The sequence below is a fragment of the Canis lupus genome, chromosome 17 (genome assembly GCF_048164855.1).
Source record: "Canis lupus baileyi chromosome 17, mCanLup2.hap1, whole genome shotgun sequence".
Classification (NCBI taxonomy): Eukaryota; Metazoa; Chordata; class Mammalia; order Carnivora; family Canidae; genus Canis; species Canis lupus.
The window spans coordinates 11,331,034-11,351,108 of NC_132854.1; the positions used below are offsets into that span (position 1 = coordinate 11,331,034).

At 37.7% G+C, this 20,075-nt stretch overlaps 1 protein-coding gene across 7 annotated transcripts in view; it reads right to left on the reverse strand.

The window, feature by feature from the left end:
• PCCA (propionyl-CoA carboxylase subunit alpha) overlaps positions 1 to 20,075 on the reverse strand; it is a 462,660-nt gene that overhangs the window by 336,809 nt on the left and 105,776 nt on the right. For all 7 annotated transcript variants that reach the window (XM_072782480.1, XM_072782479.1, XM_072782481.1 and 4 more), the window contains 2 exons: positions 5,471 to 5,584; positions 3,610 to 3,663 (listed from right to left, as the gene is read on the reverse strand). In XM_072782480.1, coding sequence (XP_072638581.1) covers positions 3,610 to 3,663; positions 5,471 to 5,584 — 168 coding nt within the window. The remainder of the gene's footprint in view (positions 1 to 3,609; positions 3,664 to 5,470; positions 5,585 to 20,075) is intronic.

Below are 20,075 nucleotides of genomic sequence, written 5' to 3' on the forward strand. Positions count from 1 at the left end.
TCCCCTCCCATGTTCATGGTCTCTCCCTCTCAAATAAAATCTAAAAACAAAAACAAAACAAACAAAAAGCACACAGAACAGGGCGCCTAGGTGACACAGCTGGTTAAGCAGCCAACTCTTAGTTTTGGCCTGGGTGTTGAGATGAAGCCCTGGGTTGGGCTCCAGATTCAGTGAGAGTTTACCTAAGATTCCTTCTCCCAGGGACACCTGGGTGGCTCAGCATTGAGGGCGTGCCTTCAGCCCAGGGTATGAACCTGGAGACCCGGGATTGAGTTCCATATCAGGCTTTGTGCGTGCAGCCTGCTTCTCCCTCTGCCTATGTCTCTGCCTCTCTCCCTCTCTCTCTCTCTCTCTATCTCTCATGAATGAATAAATAAAATCTTCAAAAAAAAAAAAATTAAAAGATTCTTTCTCCCTTTACCTTTGCCCCTCCCCTGATCTCTCTCTCCCTCTCCATATTTGATTATATATCTCAAACGATACAGTATTACAATAAATGGAACTCCACAGTATTCAACTTTAAAAAAAAAAATTCCATCTTCTCATTGCAAAGTCACTATCAACATGGTAATCTATCACCACTACACTGGAAATCAGATTTCTAAAAATAACTCAGTTTGTGATAATAAGTATTGAATTTCAATGGCTAGTCACCAATCACACGTTTATAGGGCCTAACAAAAATCAGTAGGCAATTTCATTTCAGTGCTGTTGTGGGTTTTTTTTTTAAGATTTTATTTATTTATTCATAAGACACAGAGAGAGAAAGAGAACAGAGACATAGGCAGAGGGAGAAGCAGGCTCCATGCAGGGAGCCCAATGTGGGACTCCATTCCGAGACTCCAGAATCATGCCTTGAGGCAGTCACTCAACCACTTAGCCACCCAGGATCCCTGTTATTTATTTATTTTTTTAATTGAACTTACCACCTATAACCAGATATTCCAAAAGGAGAGTTTTAAATCGCATGCTCCAATGGGCAAAGACTTTAATGCTACGAAAATTATATCCAAAAAGGAATCTTGCCACGATGCCAAAAAAAAAAAAAAGAGGCTAGTTATCACGAACTACATGGTTTCATAGAGAACCAAAACATGGCAATAATGCCTTCTGGCTATAAAACAGTCCTTTTTGGGACTATTAATAAATAAAATCTTTTTAAAAAATAGTCCTTTTTGTGATATGAGGAAAATTTTCTTGCATGTTATTGTTTTATAATTCTTAATTTAATAATTATTCTTTCTATAACATTCATTGAATCTAACATGTAGAAATCATTAGACTATAAAACAAAAGGGAAAGAAAGACTGATAAGGCCAAGTCTCTTGCCTCACAAGGAAATAAAAATACAGAATTTTAACATAATATGTAAAGTAAAAAAAAAAAAAAGTCTCTAGAAAACAGAGGAAAGACATTATTTCTCACCAGAGGGATAGAGAAACTATCCTGGTAGAAGTAACATGTGAACTGTGTCTTTCAAGACAGGCAGTAGTTGGAAATGTGGGAGAGGACAAGTATGTTCCCTGAGCAGAGTCACAAAAAGGATGGACCACACAAAGAACAAGACATGTTTGAGAACAGCATGGTGTTCTGGCATGGCTGAGGGATAGCTCTAAGAAAGGGAAATGGAGGAGCGGATATAAGAAAATTCATGAGAAAGGAAAGTAATCATTTATATATTCTGCACTCTTCTAACATGAAACCCCTGATGGAAATACTCTCCATTTAAGGAGAATGCGAACTTCTTCGTAATATTTTCTTCCCTGAATTGAAGTCATCTGTGTACTTGATTTACTTGACTGTGAGCTCCTCATGAGCAGGACACACATCTGATTCATTTTTATATCTTCCTCAAATACCTTAAACATAGATAACAAACATTTTTTAATGATCAAATGAATACATGAATGAACATAATGACCATGTCATTTAGCTTCTCTGAGGAGACCCAGATATCCTTCTATACCAGGAATTGGCAAAATGTTTCTATAAAGGGCCACACAGTAAATATTTTAGGCTTTGCAGGTTATTTGGTCTTGCTATAGCTACACAATTCTGTTGTTATAGAGCAAAAGCAGCCCCAGACAACAGATAAGTGAATGAGCTTGACTATGTGCCAATAAAATTTAACTTACAAAAAAGGCAGCAGGTCACATTTGGCCCACTGACCATGGTTTAGACTCTTCATCTATACAACTTAAATTTAGTACTTTATATTGTACAGGCACATTCAAGTCACTTTCTGACACAAGGACAGAACTCAGCCAAAGTTTCAAAGAAGATAACAAAAAAGAATATAAATGGGAAAATGTGGCTATACTGTCCAATCTATAAACCTGGGCCTTTGGCTGTTTCCACCTAATTTGCCCTCTCCAGACACATTAGCTATCTGTGTCACCTTACATCACAATTTCTGCAGGCCTCAGTTTTTCATCCTTAGGCTCTACTTTTTAATCTTTCAATTGGTTAAAATAGATCATTCTAAACTAGAACTCTAGGATCTTAAAAACTGTCCAAATTAAAATTACTGATTTTAAGTGGAAATGTCATCTAGAAAATTACATTCATAAATAATTTTGAACCTATGAAAGAACAAAATACAAGCATTTCACAGAAACAAAGTAAAACATATTAAATAATAAATTAAGATATCATCTGGGATAACTGGTGTACAAAACATTCAAAATTCTATTTTAGCACCTGAAAACTAAGGTTTCAGTACCTTGTTGAATGTAGTTATAAATACACCTGAGAAATCAGTTCAATTCACCCAATCAGGGTGGTAATATCTGAAAGAGACTCAGATCATCAAAAATCTTTCCCCAAAATAGACAAAATAGTAAGATTTGATCTTAAATGCCACAATTAGTGATAAAAAGGGAAATAATGCTGTTGTATAATAATAAATCACTGGACTCCTTGACATAGCTACGAATCTGAAAAGCTGAATTTTTTAAAAGTCCATACAATATATAACAAACTTGGTATCTGGGATCCTGGGGTGGCACAGCGGTTTGGCGCCTGCCTTTGGCCCAGGGCACGATCCTGGAGACCCGGGATCGAATCCCACGTCGGGCTCCCAGTGCATGGAGCCTGCTTCTCCCTCTGCCTATGTCTCTGCCTCTCTCTCTCTCTGTGTGACTATCATAAATAAATAAAAATTTAAAAAAAAAAAAAAAAAAAAACTTGGTATCACTCATTAGGTATAAAGCTGATTTTGGAACTTCTCCACTTTTATTCTCCAAACTAAGACCTGGGTTACAGAATAAAAATTCTTCACTTTTCACAAATGATTTTCAAAGAATTGACAGGTCAATTAAAACTATATAATTCAGGGACGCCTGGGTGGCTCAGCTGGGTAGTAAGTAAGAATCTGCCTTCGCCTCAGGTCATGATCCTAGGGTCCTGGGATGGGGCCTCTCTTCTTCCTCTCCTTCTGCCCCTCCCCACCACTCATTCTCTTTCTCACTCTGCTCTCTCTCAAATAAATAAATAGAATCATTTTTTTTAAAAATCTGTAATTCATCACTACCCACATTTATAAAAGTAACACCATTATACTGCTTTCTGAAATATAAACAAACAGATTCTGGTTCGTTACAAACTTACCAGACATTTGGCAAATTCTTTGTTTTCTGAAAGGAATCCATAACCTGGATGTACCTTAGAAATGAAAAATAAAAAGCACTTTCAATTTTATCACATCACAAAACCTTTATAAGCAACATTGTGCATGAATGTGTTTATATTTCAAGAGCCTTGAGTAAGGTTACTTTTCCTACAGTTCCAACTCACATTCCCGAGTACAGACCCAAATTCAAGAAACTGCAAACGGAACACTCACTCGCAGCACGCTACCTTTGTCCTAACCATAAACAGAACCATTGACCTATAAATCTGTCTGTCCACCTACATCTATTTCAACACAACCTGAACTCTCCCTACTTTTTTCTGAGGCTAATTTTGGCCACAAGCATGGAGAATTTTCTAATGGCTGGTGGGTCAAAGACCATTATAAGAAACCATTTGTGAGATGAATGAAAAACTCCTGATTCCCCCTTTCTTTACTGTCTCCGGAAATGCTGCTTTCCAAAACCCTGGCTAAGCCAGCTAACATATTTTATTCCTGACAACATGAATACACCAGCCACTTAATGAGCAGTTTTTATCAAAACTAAAGTGGAAGTCTGATTTTACTTTTTCTGTATACATTGAATTTTTTTCCGTTAATATTTACTCTTCTTTCCCCCTTGTCCCACTTAGCATTTCACAACACTTTATGCTAACCTCTCTCACAAACCATGTCGCTATGATTTAAGTTCTATTGTCCTGTTCTATCATACTGGCCCAACAAATTTAGATGCTCTATTATCAGTGAGTATTAAACGTATTTCCAGGAGAACAATTCTGCTATAAGGAACGCCAAATTTTGGAAGGAGCCAATATCATAATGTAGAAGTAGCTACACATCCGAGATGTTTAAATGTTAAACTACGCTTTATGAACATGGTACAGAATTCAAAAAACTGCATCACAGGAAAAGAGTTTCACTCCACCAATCACATTTTACAGAAACATTTAATGAAAGGTTATATTCTAACAAGCTATCATTAAAGGGTTAAGAATTCTACCTTCATTAATTCTGATAATAAACTGTAAACGCTTATAATATGGGTTCATGAATTCAGTTACTTATTTAAACATATATCTTACTAAACCATTTCTTTCGCAAAATATGTGAGCATTAATTGAAGCACTCCAGGCTAATTGCTGGTATTGGCTGTTTCCATCCAATTTTAGAGATAACTCTGCATAGTTTGTAACATTATATAATAAGTTCTCTGATCTAACACACACACACACACACACACACACACAGTACCAGCAAAACACCATTCTTGATGTCAGAAATGAGTTTTTTTTTCCTGGATTCAACATTCAAACAGAATTAGAGATGGGAAGAATTACTGACTTCTCCATGTAAGTGAAATGCATTCTACTGACATTATCAAATTAAAATAATTACCAATTGCAAAGTTTTTATATCTGGAAGTGTAACCAGGTATACATAACTTTAAATGACTAAAACAATTTAAACAAGAATCTTGTGGATCCTATTTATAAGAGATGTTTTTTAACATTTTTATTACACTCAAAGGGTTAATACTCAAAACTAATTGGGATTTCTTTTTTTCTTCCCTAACAAATTTGGAAATGAACTGAAACTGCTCCCTGGTGTGAAAGCTGAATCCAACAGCCACCTGCAGGATCAGCAACCAACACTGCCAGATGCTACAAAGCCTTTGATTTCCAGTAGCGAATTCGGCCACATTTAATTCATGTGACATGAACTAACTGCAACAGCATTTTCAATCATTCTTTCTTATTTTTCTTTTTTCTGAATACAAACTCTAGCTTTCTGCTCACTATATATGAAACAGCTGCAGTAGATAGATTCATTCAGACTCACAGCTTGGGCCCTGGTTTTCTTAATGGCTTCCATGATGGCATCCATGTTGAGGTAGCTTTTACTGGTGGGAGCTGGGCCAACACAGACAGCCTCGTCCGCCATTTTCACATGAACCTGAAGAGACAAATCTCTGCATTAACAGATGCTCCCAGCAAAAAGAACTCCCATCATTTGCTAATATACACAGAATTGCAAATGTGATTGTTTCACATATCATTTAGTAGTCAGATTCTTTTTGAAAGTGCACTAAAAAAAGAACAGTGCAACAAATCAACTCAGAACTATATTAACCATGACTTCCATTTATTACAAGCCTAGTCATGTCTAGCCAGATAACTTTCATAATATTCCGTACCAATTTGATTAAATAAAACCCCTGCAAACAACGTTGGCCCCTTATTTGGTTCATCTATACATAAACCTTATATCAAAAACTACCCTCTTACATGTAGCCAGGCTAGCCCAATATTTTCCTAACAAGCACTCATGCCCAGTTCTAAGCAAGCTCCCCAGGAAGTGGGGATAATTAGAGAAACTGAATGAAGGGATGTAGTGAGTGTCCCTGCACAGCATCAGGTCAGCACCAAGCACAAATTAAAGTCCACAAGTAAAGAGTTCAATATCACTACACATGAGCCAGAAAATCTTGACAATCATCTAAATACTCTCACATCTGATCCTCAACGATTTTACCTTTATTCCTAAAACAGCTGATACGCGGATTAAGTTCTGAATCTACTCAAAACTTAGAAATATATGCTCCATTTTTAAGACTACTCATTTTCCATTCTAATTCTACTTTTTGCTTAATTGAGGTAAGTCTTTCACTACTGAAAAGAATAACTTATTTCTAAAAAAACAAAAATCTATTCTTTTAAAATGATAAAGGGATTCATATATCTTTGAAATGGCTTTCCCTAAATTTTCCAGCTTAAGGAACTTCTACTGTGTTTGAATTTATTTTACAAGGCAGACATAAAAACTAGAGCACCTACATCTACCCGGATATTTATGACCCTACCTCCCCAAAAGTCTAAGATAGAAAATACTTTTGAGTATTGCTAAGTTCTACTCTTCACCCATGAAATTTTAAGAAGCACATTGTTTTAAATGAAATCTACAAAAAAATGAAACCAATTAAGTCATATTTTAGAAATAATCAATTCAATATTTTCAAATAAGTAAAAAATTATATTGTGCCCAAGAGATTTACACATCAGTATCTTAATAGAAAATGCTCAAATATATACTCTCTGTAATCTCTTTAATGATAATGCCCCTGCAAGGAAAAAGCAGTCAATCCTGCAAAGGGATCCTAAATATTTCCATGTTCAAAGCAAGGCTCTCCTTGTGGTTATTTCTGTCTTGCTTCCCCCCCTTAACCTCAAGTTGCTCCTCCTCTACTGTGCTCTTCCCAGTTGGGTCCCTATTACTAGCAATTTTGTCATTATAATTGTGGCTGTGCTTTTTTTCTATAAGAAAGGAATTGAACACTGAGCAATCCTTTAAAATGGACACATTAGCCAGGTGGGAATAAAGTAAAGTTAAATCCACATTTATTCTGTGTATTTTATTCACCTCCTGGTACTAACTACTATTAAAGATACACTTAAAGTTTCACTTTTACCACCAGGTCTTTCCCAGGTACTTCAGCTTCGGATGAATCGCCTTTAATCTGAACTCTTATAGTACTTAGTACAAAATCTGGCATTTAATTGCATCCTGCCGAGCAAAGTTATTCTGACTGCTTCACGGATTAGGACTACTACAATTTAGACACCTTGCTCCACCAGATCAGAAAGTCCAGCAAGGCAGAGGTTGCCTTAAATTCTTTTTTTTTTTTAAATCACTCCCAGCACAATGTTGTGTACTAAAAACTTATCTCACAGATATACATGGCTGGCAGTTTAATAACTTTCACTGATAAATCATTCTCTTTGTGGTGAAAGTTTACAGCAAATTAAAAATTCTACAATCATACTTAGCAATACATAAAGGAACTAAAGGTTGAATGGGAAGAAATTCAAAAATACATACACACACGTGTGTACATTTATATGTCCAAATTTTTTATCATAAACATGCATCAAAAAGTAAAAGAGATTAAATAGTATTTTATTACTTCCCATCTTTTTTTCTAAATACAGTTTGTAACCATACTGCATATATGTTTGCATCCTTTTGTTTTACAACATCTTAACAGACATGTTTCCTGTTATCACAAACTGTTTATAAACATGCAGAGAATCTAGCTCAGAGTCTAACATATTTTAACAGATAAATTATATGTCAAAAGATCAAGGCTTTACAAAGAAGGGCAAAACATGCTGTTTCTAAATGATTGATTTCTTTTCTTCTGTTTCTCAGAAACAAATCTTTCTTTAAGGTAGAAGCCTTTACTAGCATCTCAACAAAACCACAGTGAAGTCCAAGGTCAGTACTAGCAAAAATCCGTGGCAAAGCTATTTAAAAGAAAAAACTAGAAGCCTCTGTTGCTTTGGTCCCCAAGGAAATACTTATGAGTCAACCTGGAAAGAATAATTCTAAAAACTCTGACTCAAATTTCAATTTTGTTGTTATTATTGTACTAAATGCCTGAGGTGATTTCACTGGGTTACTAATACAAAACCAACTGCATTCAAGCCATGTAGGTGGCTCTTCTGAAGAGCAACTTATCACTGCCTACACTGACTAGATGGATTTATGTTTCAAGAATTTCAAAATCTTGAAAAATATAAATTCCTTTTTATATACTTTGATATGTAATAATCATGGAAAAGTTTAAACTGGACTAATCAGTTAACTAGGATATTGCTGGCTACAAGTTTCAAAAAGAAAAAAAAATTAAGTATGAAGTAGTCTTCAGAAACTTTTCCAATAAGTTTTTAAAGATTATTAATTTCCCCCTCAAGCATTTAGTTTTATATTTTAAATTTTATTATTAAAATAGAAAAAATTACTTGAACCAGCCTTTTATTTTCCAAATAATAATCTAACAGAACAAAGTGTGTTTTTCAACTTACAGAAGAAAAAAAAAATCACCTTCTTCATTGATTTTTCTTTTAAATGACTGTAAATACTTGGATATAGATAGATTAAAAATTGTGGTCTGAATTTTAAAACTCAGTTAATAGAAAATTTCATATTAGCCCATTAGATGCCTAATAAATGTCCGGACTTTAGTATCCACCAAATCTAACCCAATTCTTTATCAACAAGCAAAAGCCACCCTTAAAGACTGAAAAGGTAAAGAAAAGAATGCCAACTACGTCAATCTTAATTTGAGAACCCAAAGAAAAAAACCATTTTTAAAAGATTTTTTTTAACTAATCTCTATACCCAACATAGGGTTCAAACTCACAACCCTAAGACCAAGAGTCACACACTCCACCAAATGAGCCAGTCAGGTGCCCCCAGAAAGGTCATTTTTAAAAATGAAATAAAATCCTATTTCTCAGAGGGGAAAAAAAAGAACCTTTCTCTCTATTCCATACAATGTGTCTAAAGAGACTTACACACAAATGTCAACAGACTAGCATTCTAGAATATCCTTCTAGAAAGGCAATTCATTTCTAGAAGATAAAGAATGATTTTTCTTTTTTCTTTTTTTTTAAGATTTTATTTATTTATTCATGAGAGACACAGAGAGAGAGAGAGGCAGAGACACAGGCAGAGGGAAAAGCAGGCTCCATGCAGAGAGTCCGATGTGGGACTTGATCCCTGGACTCTAGGATCACACGCTGGGCCAAAGGCAGATGCTCAACCACTGAACCACCCAGGCGTCCCAAGAATGATTTTTCAAAATCATTATATATTGTATTTGTTTTGATTTCATTTTGTAAAACTACATGTGTAGCACCATGACACATTTATTCATGATTTTTTTTTTATGCATTTCTTTGTTTTTTTAAGATCTTATTTATTCTTGAGAGACACAGAAAGAGAGGCAGAGACATAGGCAGGGGAGAAGCAGGCTCTCCGCGAGGAGCCTGATGTGGGACTCAATCCTGGGACTTCGGGATCACTCCCTGAGCCGAAGGTAGATGATCAACCACTGAACAACCTCGGCATCCCTATTCATGATTTTTAGATACCAGAGTTAGTGACTTTACTATTTTTCTTTGGTTACAACTTACATAATTTTCAGAGTGGTAAAACCACAAATTAAAAGTTACAGGGAAAAGAGATTAGGTTTTTGTTAGTTGCAAAACTCCCAATCTATTTTCTAAATTCCTGTTTTCACAGTATGGAGGTTCCTCAAAAAGTTAAAAACATAGTGATTCAAAGGGCCACATGCACTCCAATGTTTATAGCAGCAATGTTCACAACAGCCAAACTATGGAAAGAGCCCAGATGTCCATTGACAGAGGAATGCATAAAGATGTGGGATATATAATATATAAAACATATATATAATGGAATATTACTCAGTCACCAAAAAGAATGAAATCTTGCCATTTCCAAGGATGTGGACAGAACTAGGAGAGTGTTATGCTAAGCAAAGTAAGTCAAAGAAAGACAAATACCATATGATTTCACTCATATGTGGAATTTAAGAAACAAAACAGATGAACATAGGGGAAGCAAAGAAAAATAAGATGAAAATAGAGAGGGAGACAAACCATAAGAGACATTAAACTCTAGGAAAGAAACTGAGGGTTGCTGGAGGGGAGGTGGGTTGGGGGAAGAGATAGTTGGTCGATGGGCATTAAGGAGGGCACTTGATGTAACGAGCATTGAGTGTATATGCAACTAATGGATCACTAAATTCTACCCCTGAAATTAATAATACACTATATGTTAACTAAGTTGAATTTAAATAAAGAATTTAAGTTTTTAAAAATCCTGTTTTCCTATCAGTAAAGGGTTCTGTCCCGGAACCAATGGGTTTGCCGAGTCTTTTTTTGGCAGGGAGGCATTTCTAAGAACATGGTAAACAAAAAAAGAATGAAAACCAGCATGACTAGAACCATATACTTTTAACACTAATCCCTGGTAGAAGCATCAGGGAACGATGGGAAGGATGGAGTAGGGGAGAGGAGAGACCAAGTATGAAAGCAAAACCTTAGCAAAAGCAATGTCAATGTACCAAGACCACAATGAAAGAGACCGTGGAATGGGAGGAGGGGTGCAGAGAGATGAAGGGGTGGGACAGGGGTTACTTATATGTTTGGTTGTAAAGGTTGGGAGAGGCAGAGATATAGCTGAGAAAAAGTTTGAAGTGGGATTTTTTTTTTTTTAGCTTAGGAAAATTTGAACAAATGCACTTGAGTAGGACTCTCTGGAAAGTAAGGAGCTTAAAAACATCTGGGAGATGAAACAATTCAAATTGACAATCAAGTGGCAGAGCTAGGAGACAAGGGGAAGCAGGAGACAGGGACAAAGGGATAGAGCTCATTTCTAACACACACAAAAATATAAGCCAGGAATTAAAAAGAAAAAAGATGAAAGAGAGGGCACCTGGGTGGCTCAGGTGGTTAAGCATCTACCTTTGGTTCAGGTGATGATTTTTGGGGCCCTAGGATCAAGCCCCACATTGGCTCTCTCTGCTCAGCAGGAAGCCTGCCTCTCTCTCTCTCACTCTGCACACTCTCCCTCTCTTGCTCTCTCTCTTAAGTAAATGAATCTTTAAAAAAATGAAACAAGATAAAGGAAAATCAGACAGGAAAGACAAACAATAAAGACAGAAGGACAGACAGACAGCTTGTTAAGCAGTCCAAGACAAGCTCCCAAAGCACCCACTCCTCAGCTGTGCTGCCTAAAAATCCTTCTCCATAGACATTCTCCAGCCACCACTGCAGAGAAAGCAGCAGGAATAAGATCAGGAACGTGTCTTTCCTTCTCAGTAGTCGGAAGATACCAAGAATAGGCATAAATACAGGTAGATTCATAAATCTATTGGCAGAAACTGAAGGCTCCAGCCTTTGGCAGTTCCTATTTGGTGTGCAAATCAAGAGATAAGATTACCAAAAGAGTCACTGGTGGTATAAGAATATAAAAAGGGCTGGAAATGAGAGTCTGAGAAAGCAAACTATCAAGAGAAATCTAGTAAGACCGCCAGATATTGACAGCATTCATAAATTTCAAAATCCTTGTTGTGAAAGAACTTTAGGCCAACAAAATGGCACAGGCTCTATGTCAAACAGTACAAAGTTCCTCAAAAATTTTTTTTAAAAAACTACCATGGAGGAGATCCCTGAATGGCTCAGGGGTTTAGCGCCTGCCTTCAGCCTAGGGTGTGATACTGGAGTCCCGGGATCGAGTCCCACATTGGGCTCCCTGCATGGAGCCTGCTTCTCCCTCTGCCTGTGTCTCTGCCTCTCTCTGTGTGTCTCTCATGAATAAATAAATAAAAATCTTAAAAAAAAAAAAAAAGAAATACCATGGAGTGCCTCACTGGTTCAGTCTGTGGAGCATGTGACTTTTGATCTTGGGGTTGTGAGTTTGAGCCCCAAGCTGAGGGTAGAGTTTACTTTAAAAAAAAAAAAAAAAAGAAGAAGAACTACTATATGCTCTAGCAATTCTACTTCAGGGTATGTATTGGGAAAAAAAAAATGAAATCAGGATCTCAAAGAGCTGTTAGCGCTCCCAGGTTCATTGCAGAACTATCCGTAATAGTTAAAATGTGTTTAGAAACAATCTAAATGTCCACTGACAGCTAAATAGATAAACCAAGTGTGGTATACACTTAAAACTGAATACTATTCAGTCTCTTTAAGAAAAGGAAATTCTGCAATATGTGACAACACGGATGAATTTGAGGACATTATGCCAAGTGAAATAAGACAGACATAGACAAAATACTTCAGGCTTCCACTTACAGGAAGCACCTGAAATAGTCAAATGTATAAAATCAAAGACTGGAATGGTAGTTATCAGGGATAAGGGGAGGAGGAAATGGGGAGTTATAAACAGGCATAATGTATTGTGCATTTATAATCTGTTAAGAGGCTAGATCTCATGGTGAATGTTCTTACCACAAAATCTGAAAAGAAAATAATGAAAAAATTTAGGCCATATTGGCCATACACAAGTTATTTCTGGAGATGGATATAATGGTGGACACCAAAAAGTTGAACAGGAAAAACTGGGTAAAGATTATCTACTAGTTAAATCTATGTTGCTAAAAAGTTTATAATAAAAGCAACTCTCAGTCCAAAGTCCACCACACATACAGTTAATAAGCAAACATTTCTCAGCAAAACAGCATACAGCATAGGGTGCCTGACTCTCAGTTTTGGCTCAGGCCACAACATCAAGGTCCTGAGATCAAACACTCAAGTAGGGAGTCTGCTTGAAGACTCTCTCCCTTTCCTACTGCCCCTCCCCCTACTCATGTTTTTCTGATAAATCTTTTTTAAAAAAATTAAAAAGAGCATACAGCTTGCTCCACATGCTGCATAAAATCCCAATTCTTGTCAAATTATCAGCTTGCATAAAAGAGTCACCAAGAGAGACATAATAAAATTCCAAATGCAAGATTTGATCTTTACAGTTGCTATAAAGGCAACCAGAAATCCTCCTCTCTGATGGTGGGATACCAAAAACAAGGAACTCAAGTGCAAGGCACCATCCATAGAGGTAAATGCCTTATTAATTCTTGTATCATGTCCATTCAAGGGTGAGAGGTCTTGGAAATGTTTCAGCCAATCCAAGTATCTTGGATAGTGTTAATTTCACTAATAAGCATCAGTTTCTAATATCCATACTGCTAAATATTAAACCACTAATGTCACCAATGAAAACCCATTTACTTACAAATTTAGTCTTGACTGAGATGTGGAAAGTTGTAAATGCTTTTAAAAGCCATCCCTAGATTGCTGATTGCCAGTAAGAGGAACTGAAAGGACCTACAATGTAGTTTAAATGAACACAGGGGTTTATGCCTCTCCGTTCTGAAGGAGTTTAAAATAAATTATAGGGAGACCTGGATGGCTCAGCAGTTAATCTCTGCTTTCAGCTCAGGGCGTGATCCTGGAGTTCAGGGATTGAGTCCCACCCAAATCAGGCTCCCTGAGGGGAACCTGCTTCTCCCTCTGTCTGTGTGTGTCTGCCTCTCTGCCTCTGTGTCTCTCATGAATAAATAAAATATTTTTAAAAAGTAAATAAATTATAGATATCACACCATGGTAGCAGACCACTACTGTGCCCCAAAACCTTCATTTCCCTGCTCCCATGGCATATGACTGACTAGGTAGAGACCAGGTTTATTAGACTAAGAAGAGTCTTTTAAGTTTGAGTCACTGGGATCAGAAAGAGAAATGTACAACTTGGAAATTCCCTACAACTTAAACATAAGCATATTTTCTGAATTTTGGCTATGTTCTTTCCCTTAATCTGGAACACAGATGTAGTAACCAAGTTCAACTATGCAAAACAAAGATAACTTCCCAGGGAAAGGGACAACAAATTATAGTGACAGCCAAATCCAGCCCGATGTCTGCGTTTAAAAAAAAAAAAAAAAAAATTATGAGAGCACAGCTACACCTATTCATTTACTTACTCTCTATGACATCTTTTGTGCTATAACTACAAAGTTGGGTAGTTGGGACAGACACCTAAAATATTTACTCTGAGTCTTCATAGGCAAAGTTTGCCTATCTGTGCCCTAAGGGATGGCAAAAACAATAACCAAAATTTCTGGATATCCTTAGATACACTGGCATCTGTAACCTAAAATTAAAAAGATGTTTAGATGTTTTGTGGGAGAACATTTGAAAGTCATATTATTTAAATCACAGTATTTTGCTTTTGTTTTAAGTAGGCTCCACACTCAGCATGGAGCCCAAAGCAGGGCTTGAACTCACAACCCTGAGTTCAAGACCTGAGTTGAGATCAAGAATCAGATGCTTGGGGATCCCCGGGTGGCGCAGCGGTTTAGCGCCTGCCTTTGGCCCAGGGCGTGATCCTGGAGACCCGGGATCGAGTCCCACGTCGGGCTCCCGGTGCGTGGAGCCTGCTTCTCCCTCTGCCTCTCTCTCTCTCTCTCTCTGTGACTATCATAAATAAATAAAAATTAAAAAAAAAAAAAAAAGAATCAGATGCTTAACCAATTGAGCCACCCAGGTGCCTAAAACATCATATTTTGTAGTATCAGTAACTATTACTTATAATAATATCTCAAATACAATCACCGCCATAAGTTCCAACTCAATACTTCTTAACAAGAAGACCAGATTAGTGAACTGGATGTAGAGATTTCATTAGAATATGACCAGGTCAACCTTAGAGGTTCCTAGTCAGAAAGGGAAGTAACTGGTAATTACATACTTTTGGTATAGGCAGTTCACCATGGGATCGGACCACCCCAAGCATCCTTACTGAGTGTTCCAAATGGCAAAATCTGATCTTGAGCAGTGTCTGCAGCTAGTCATATAAGCTAGGCAACTAAGTAAAACAAGCACTCATAGTGTGACTATTAAAGAACTACTTGCTCCCTGTTGGAGGGGCCCTTGTTAGTTTGTTGCTTGCTACAAAACATGCTAAACTTACCCTGATCCTAGTTGGCACAAACTTTCCCTGAGTATTTTGTATTTCTGCACATCATATGAGCAAGGCACCAACTGCCTTTTGTCTCAAAGTGTATTTGCACAAGTGTTTGGATAACCAACAGCCTGAGAAGAGAAGGATACTGTCAGACTCTGGGGCAAAGTGCAGAGATGCTAACAGTCCATTATAAAAGATTCACTATGTGAGAAGAAGTCTAAGCTCAAACTATTTCATACAGGTATCATCTGATCCTCTCCATATCACCTTCTGGGAATTGGGACTTGGGGAATGAGAGCAAAAATGCTGATATTCTGACCACTGCCATGGCTAGTGAGGAGTAAACGGTCCTTCATCTCTGACGGAGCTGCCTTTTATCTTCTAGCAGCACCATGAAACTGTGAGAGCAAACTTGTTAGCCTGAAAGGAAAGAGGCAAACTTGTTAGCCTGAAAGGAAAATTTCACAGTAAAGATTAGAGTAAAACACAGTTCATGACAGGACTGTGTTCCTTAGCTGTGACACAACCCACTTCATTTGCTGCCACTCAACAGAAGGATGACATCCCCCTGTGGGACTTCTGAGCCAACAGCCAATGTCACCATGCAGACACTCCAAATGTTGTTCGGATGGACTGTTGTCTACTTTTGGCACTGACAGTATTGTGGCAGATATCACGCTTGCCATCTTCTAGGACATGGGTTACTTCCCTGTTTTAGGGGTTTTTTTCTTTGTGTTTATAAGCAGGAAAGGGGAGAAGAAAAGAAGAATAAATTTTTAACAAGGTATGTTAAAAAGAAAAAAGCATTGATAGTGATTGGTAACTTCTCATGCTGCAGGAAGACTGACTAAATGACCATTCCAACACTCCTCTCTAACTTGCTTCCCTCTTCTATCAAGGGCAAAAAGCAAAAGAGAACATTTCCCAGGGGTACCTGGCTGGCACAGTCAGTAAAGCATGCAACTCTTGATCTCAGGATTTTGAGTTTGAGCCTCACATTAGGTGTTGACATTACTTAGAAATAAAATCCTTAAAAAACAAAAACAAACAAAAAGATTTCCCAGACTTCCTTGCAATTAGGGGGCGTGTACACGATCCCAGTTCCACCAATCAGGCACACCCAAAGAAATAAGAGTAATATGAAGTGGTACCCCAGCAAGCAGATTACGTATCATACCAGGCACAGAAGTAAAAGAGTCAGTTCTTCTAGGACAGCTTTAGAGAAACTTTTGAGTCTATCCCAGAACATCACAACTGGCAAGAATGGTCAGTAGTGGAAGATGGATCTGTTCTCTAACAGACTCATTTCACCTGACTGGGTTGTCTATCTTCTGGCCCTCTTGTGGATTCTGCGAGCCACCTTAAATGCAAAAGAACCAGGGTCAACAAACTTTTTCTGTGAAGAACCACAGAGTAAATATTTTAGGTTTTGTAGAGAACAGACTCCATCAAACCCCTCAAATCTGCTTTTGTAGCACAAAAGCAGCCATACACAATACAAAATCAAATGGGCATGGCTGTGTTTCAATAAAGGTTTATTTACAAAAACTATGTGGTGGGCCAATTTAGCTCACAGGCCATCATTTTCCAACCCCCATCTCAGAAATGCTTTCAGTCCAAATTAGGTCAGTCAGGATTCTCCAATAATAAAGTGACATGATCAAACATGTTTACCTGAAAATAACACTTTTGAATGGGGCTAGGAAACCCAACAGAAGGTTTTCAAGGAAAAAAAAAAGGTTTTCAAGGGACTAGCAAGAGTCGGAAGCTATGATCACCCCAGTCCTGAAAGTGCTCGGGCCAGGAAGAACATAAGTAGAACTAGGGAACATGCGTGCCCAACCACTGCCCCAGCCCTAGAACAATGTGAGCACTATCAAAACTGAGGCAAGGCAGGGAAGTAAAGATGGGATAAGCAATCTAATCTTCTAGATATCTTCAAAGAGCTAAGCAGAAACACAGGGCAAAGAAACTCAAGTGATATACTCTACAGATGCAGATTAATCCATAAAAAAAGAAATCCGAGAAACTAGAGTTCATCAAAAGTTAAAGTTTTTGCTCTTCAAAAGACATTGTTAATCACAATGCAATACCAATTCCCACTGACTAGGAGAACTATAACAAAAAAGATAACAAGCACTGGCATGAATGAAGAGAGATTTGAACCCTCATGGGCTACTAATAGGAATGTAAAATGATGCAGCTGCCTTGGAAAACAGTCTAGCAACACCGAAAAGTTTAAGTATAGTTACCAAATGACCCAGCAATTCCAATCCTAAATATACATGCAAAAGAAAGGGTAATACATGTTCACACAAAAACATGTAGACACATATTCATAACAGCATTATTCATACTAATTAAAAACTAGAAGCAACCCAAATGCCCAGCAACTGATATAACTCACTGAACTATACCCTTAAAATGGATAAGCTTTATGATATGCTAAGTGTACCTCAATAACACTGTTAAAAAAAATCAGCAAGTTTCATATTCATTTTTTTAATACACTCTGCTGTGAGTTCTGCTAGGTGAGGAATTTCTGGCACATAGCACAGTGACACATACTATAAATGTTTGATTAGTAACTGCAGCCAGTAAAGAAAGAGTTGGAATTAACCTGACAAAGAGGACTCTGGCTACAGAAAGCACTTCAGAATGGTGCTCCAGCAGCAGATGCACAGAGCCCTTAGAGACCAGAGGATGGTGAGGGAGAAGAAAGTCATCAAAATGGTGGGAGAGTCATCAGTGCTGCATGCCTCATGCAGACCAACTAAGATGAAGATTCAGAGAAGTAGCTACAGAATCTAAAATATCAAATCTCTGGCGACCTTGAGGACCAATTCAGAAGAACAATAAATAGAAGCCTGGCTTCCCTCAGTTGAAGGGCAAATGTCAAGTAAGAAAGAAAAACTGAAGACTAGTCTTTCATGTGGCTTAACTGTAATGCTTGGGAATGCAGGACATTTTCTTTTCTCTATAACTTTTGGGAAAGCTCGGTACACACACAAGGTAATCAATATATCTTTCTAATTGCAGATTGACACAGCTTTTCAAAGAGATTGCCCCACCACAGAGAAACACCTAACACATGTGAGCATGGGTACCTCATAAACCTGACCAGAAGTCCCTAAGATGGACTCATGACCTAAGCCAAAACCAAGAGTTCAACATCCAACTGACTGAGTCACCCAGATAGATGCCCCATTCAGGGTATTTTTAAAAAGTATTTCCAGAGCATATGAATAGCTACATGTCAGTTCTAGTCATTTAAAATACAGAGAGTCAACAAAGTCATGAGATCTCAAAAAACTACTGGAGCCCCATCATCAGTACCATTGCTCAACATGTGCCACTAATTGACAACACTATAAAAATGAATCATCTAGATGTTATTAAAGTTTTATTTTCCTTTAATCACCCAAGTAACATGTGAATATACTACTTCAATTTTTAAAACAAAGAGTTTGGGACGCCTGGGTGGCTCAGCGGTTGAGTGTCTGCCTTCGGCTCAGGGCATGATCCCAGGATCCAGGACTGGGTCCCACGTCGGGCTCCTTGCATGGAGCCTGCTTCTCCCTCAGCCTGCGTCTCTGCCTCTCTCTCTGTCTTTAGTGAGTAAAAAAGTTTTTAAAAATAAATAAATAAAACAAAGAGTTTAAGCAATAATAATAACAACTGCTCCTCACTCCCTTAAAGAACTCCAAATTCCCACCTTAAAAGCAATTACCAATACTGCCACTGCCGAGCACCACCCACCCCCGCCCCGTCTATGCTTTTATGTAATGTATGTAACTACATTATAAAATCTTTTCTTTTCACATGGAGTTTTTTTAAACATCAACAGTATTATTCTAGTGCCATTTTACTTGTTTTCACCCTCTAATGTCTTAGAGATGTTCTGTCAAAATCTAGAGATATACCTCATTCTTTTTTGACAAATAAAAAATTTCAAGACATGGCACTCCAGTTCACCAACCATTCCCCTGACAGACACTCAGCATGGAGGAATCACCCAGCTGGATGATCATAATGAGGTTTCTGAACCAGACATCTTGTTAATTATTCCAGGTTCCCTTTCCTGCTCTGGATCTTTCTCTTCTGAAACTGTTCCACCTTTTGTAGCCATTTCCTCCTGTGTATTGACCAGTACTTTCTGTTGAATGAATAAATACATTTGCTATCTATCCTTCAGAAATTCTTCACTGTTTTCAAGACCGTATTTCCCGTATTTTTGCACCAAAATCCTGGTTATTTTCTTTCGGTTTTTTTTTTTTTTTTTTTTTTTTTTAATATTTATTTATGATAGTCACAGAGAGAGAGAGAGAGGCAGAGACACAGGCAGAGGGAGAAGCAGGCTCCATGCACCGGGAGCCTGATGTGGGACTCGATCCCAGGTCTCCAGGATCACGCCCTGGGCCAAAGGCAGGCGCCAAACCGCTGCGCCACCCAGGGATCCCTCTTTCGGTTTTTTAAGTGCTTCTCTTTCCTGGGAATTTGGAACAGGAAGATGATGTCTGATTTATCCCACCAGCTTAAATTAGATGTCGGGACTCTTTAAAATTTTGTATTTCTTACCACAGGAAATACAGCATGTATATTTTTATTTTACTTTAAAAATCAAAAATTGTGAATATTATTTTTTAAATGAAGCAGTTAAAACTTTTGAAGATGGGGGGGTGCCTGGGTGGCTCCATCGGTTAAGCGTCTACCTTTGGCTCAGGTCATGATCCCAGTACCCTGGGATAGAGCCGAAAGTTTGGCCCTCTGCTCAACAGGGAGCCTGATTCTCCCCTCTCCCTCTGCTTGCTTGTGCTTGTGCTCGCTCACTCTGTTTCTCTCTCATTCTCTGTCAAATACATAAATAAATAAAATCTTAAAAAAAAAAAAAGCTTTTTAAAGATGGTCATGAAAAATATCTAATATCTACAAACCTTTACTGAAAATCTAATCTGGTATCAAAATGGTTATATGAAAATCATCATATAGTTCCTAAATTACCACAGCCACAAATGCAACCTAGCTTTAAGGAATACCTGTTACCTACCATTATTCCATTAGTGCAGCTTAACAGATATCCTTCTCAAAGCAGCCACTCTCCCAGATACCAAGGAATTCC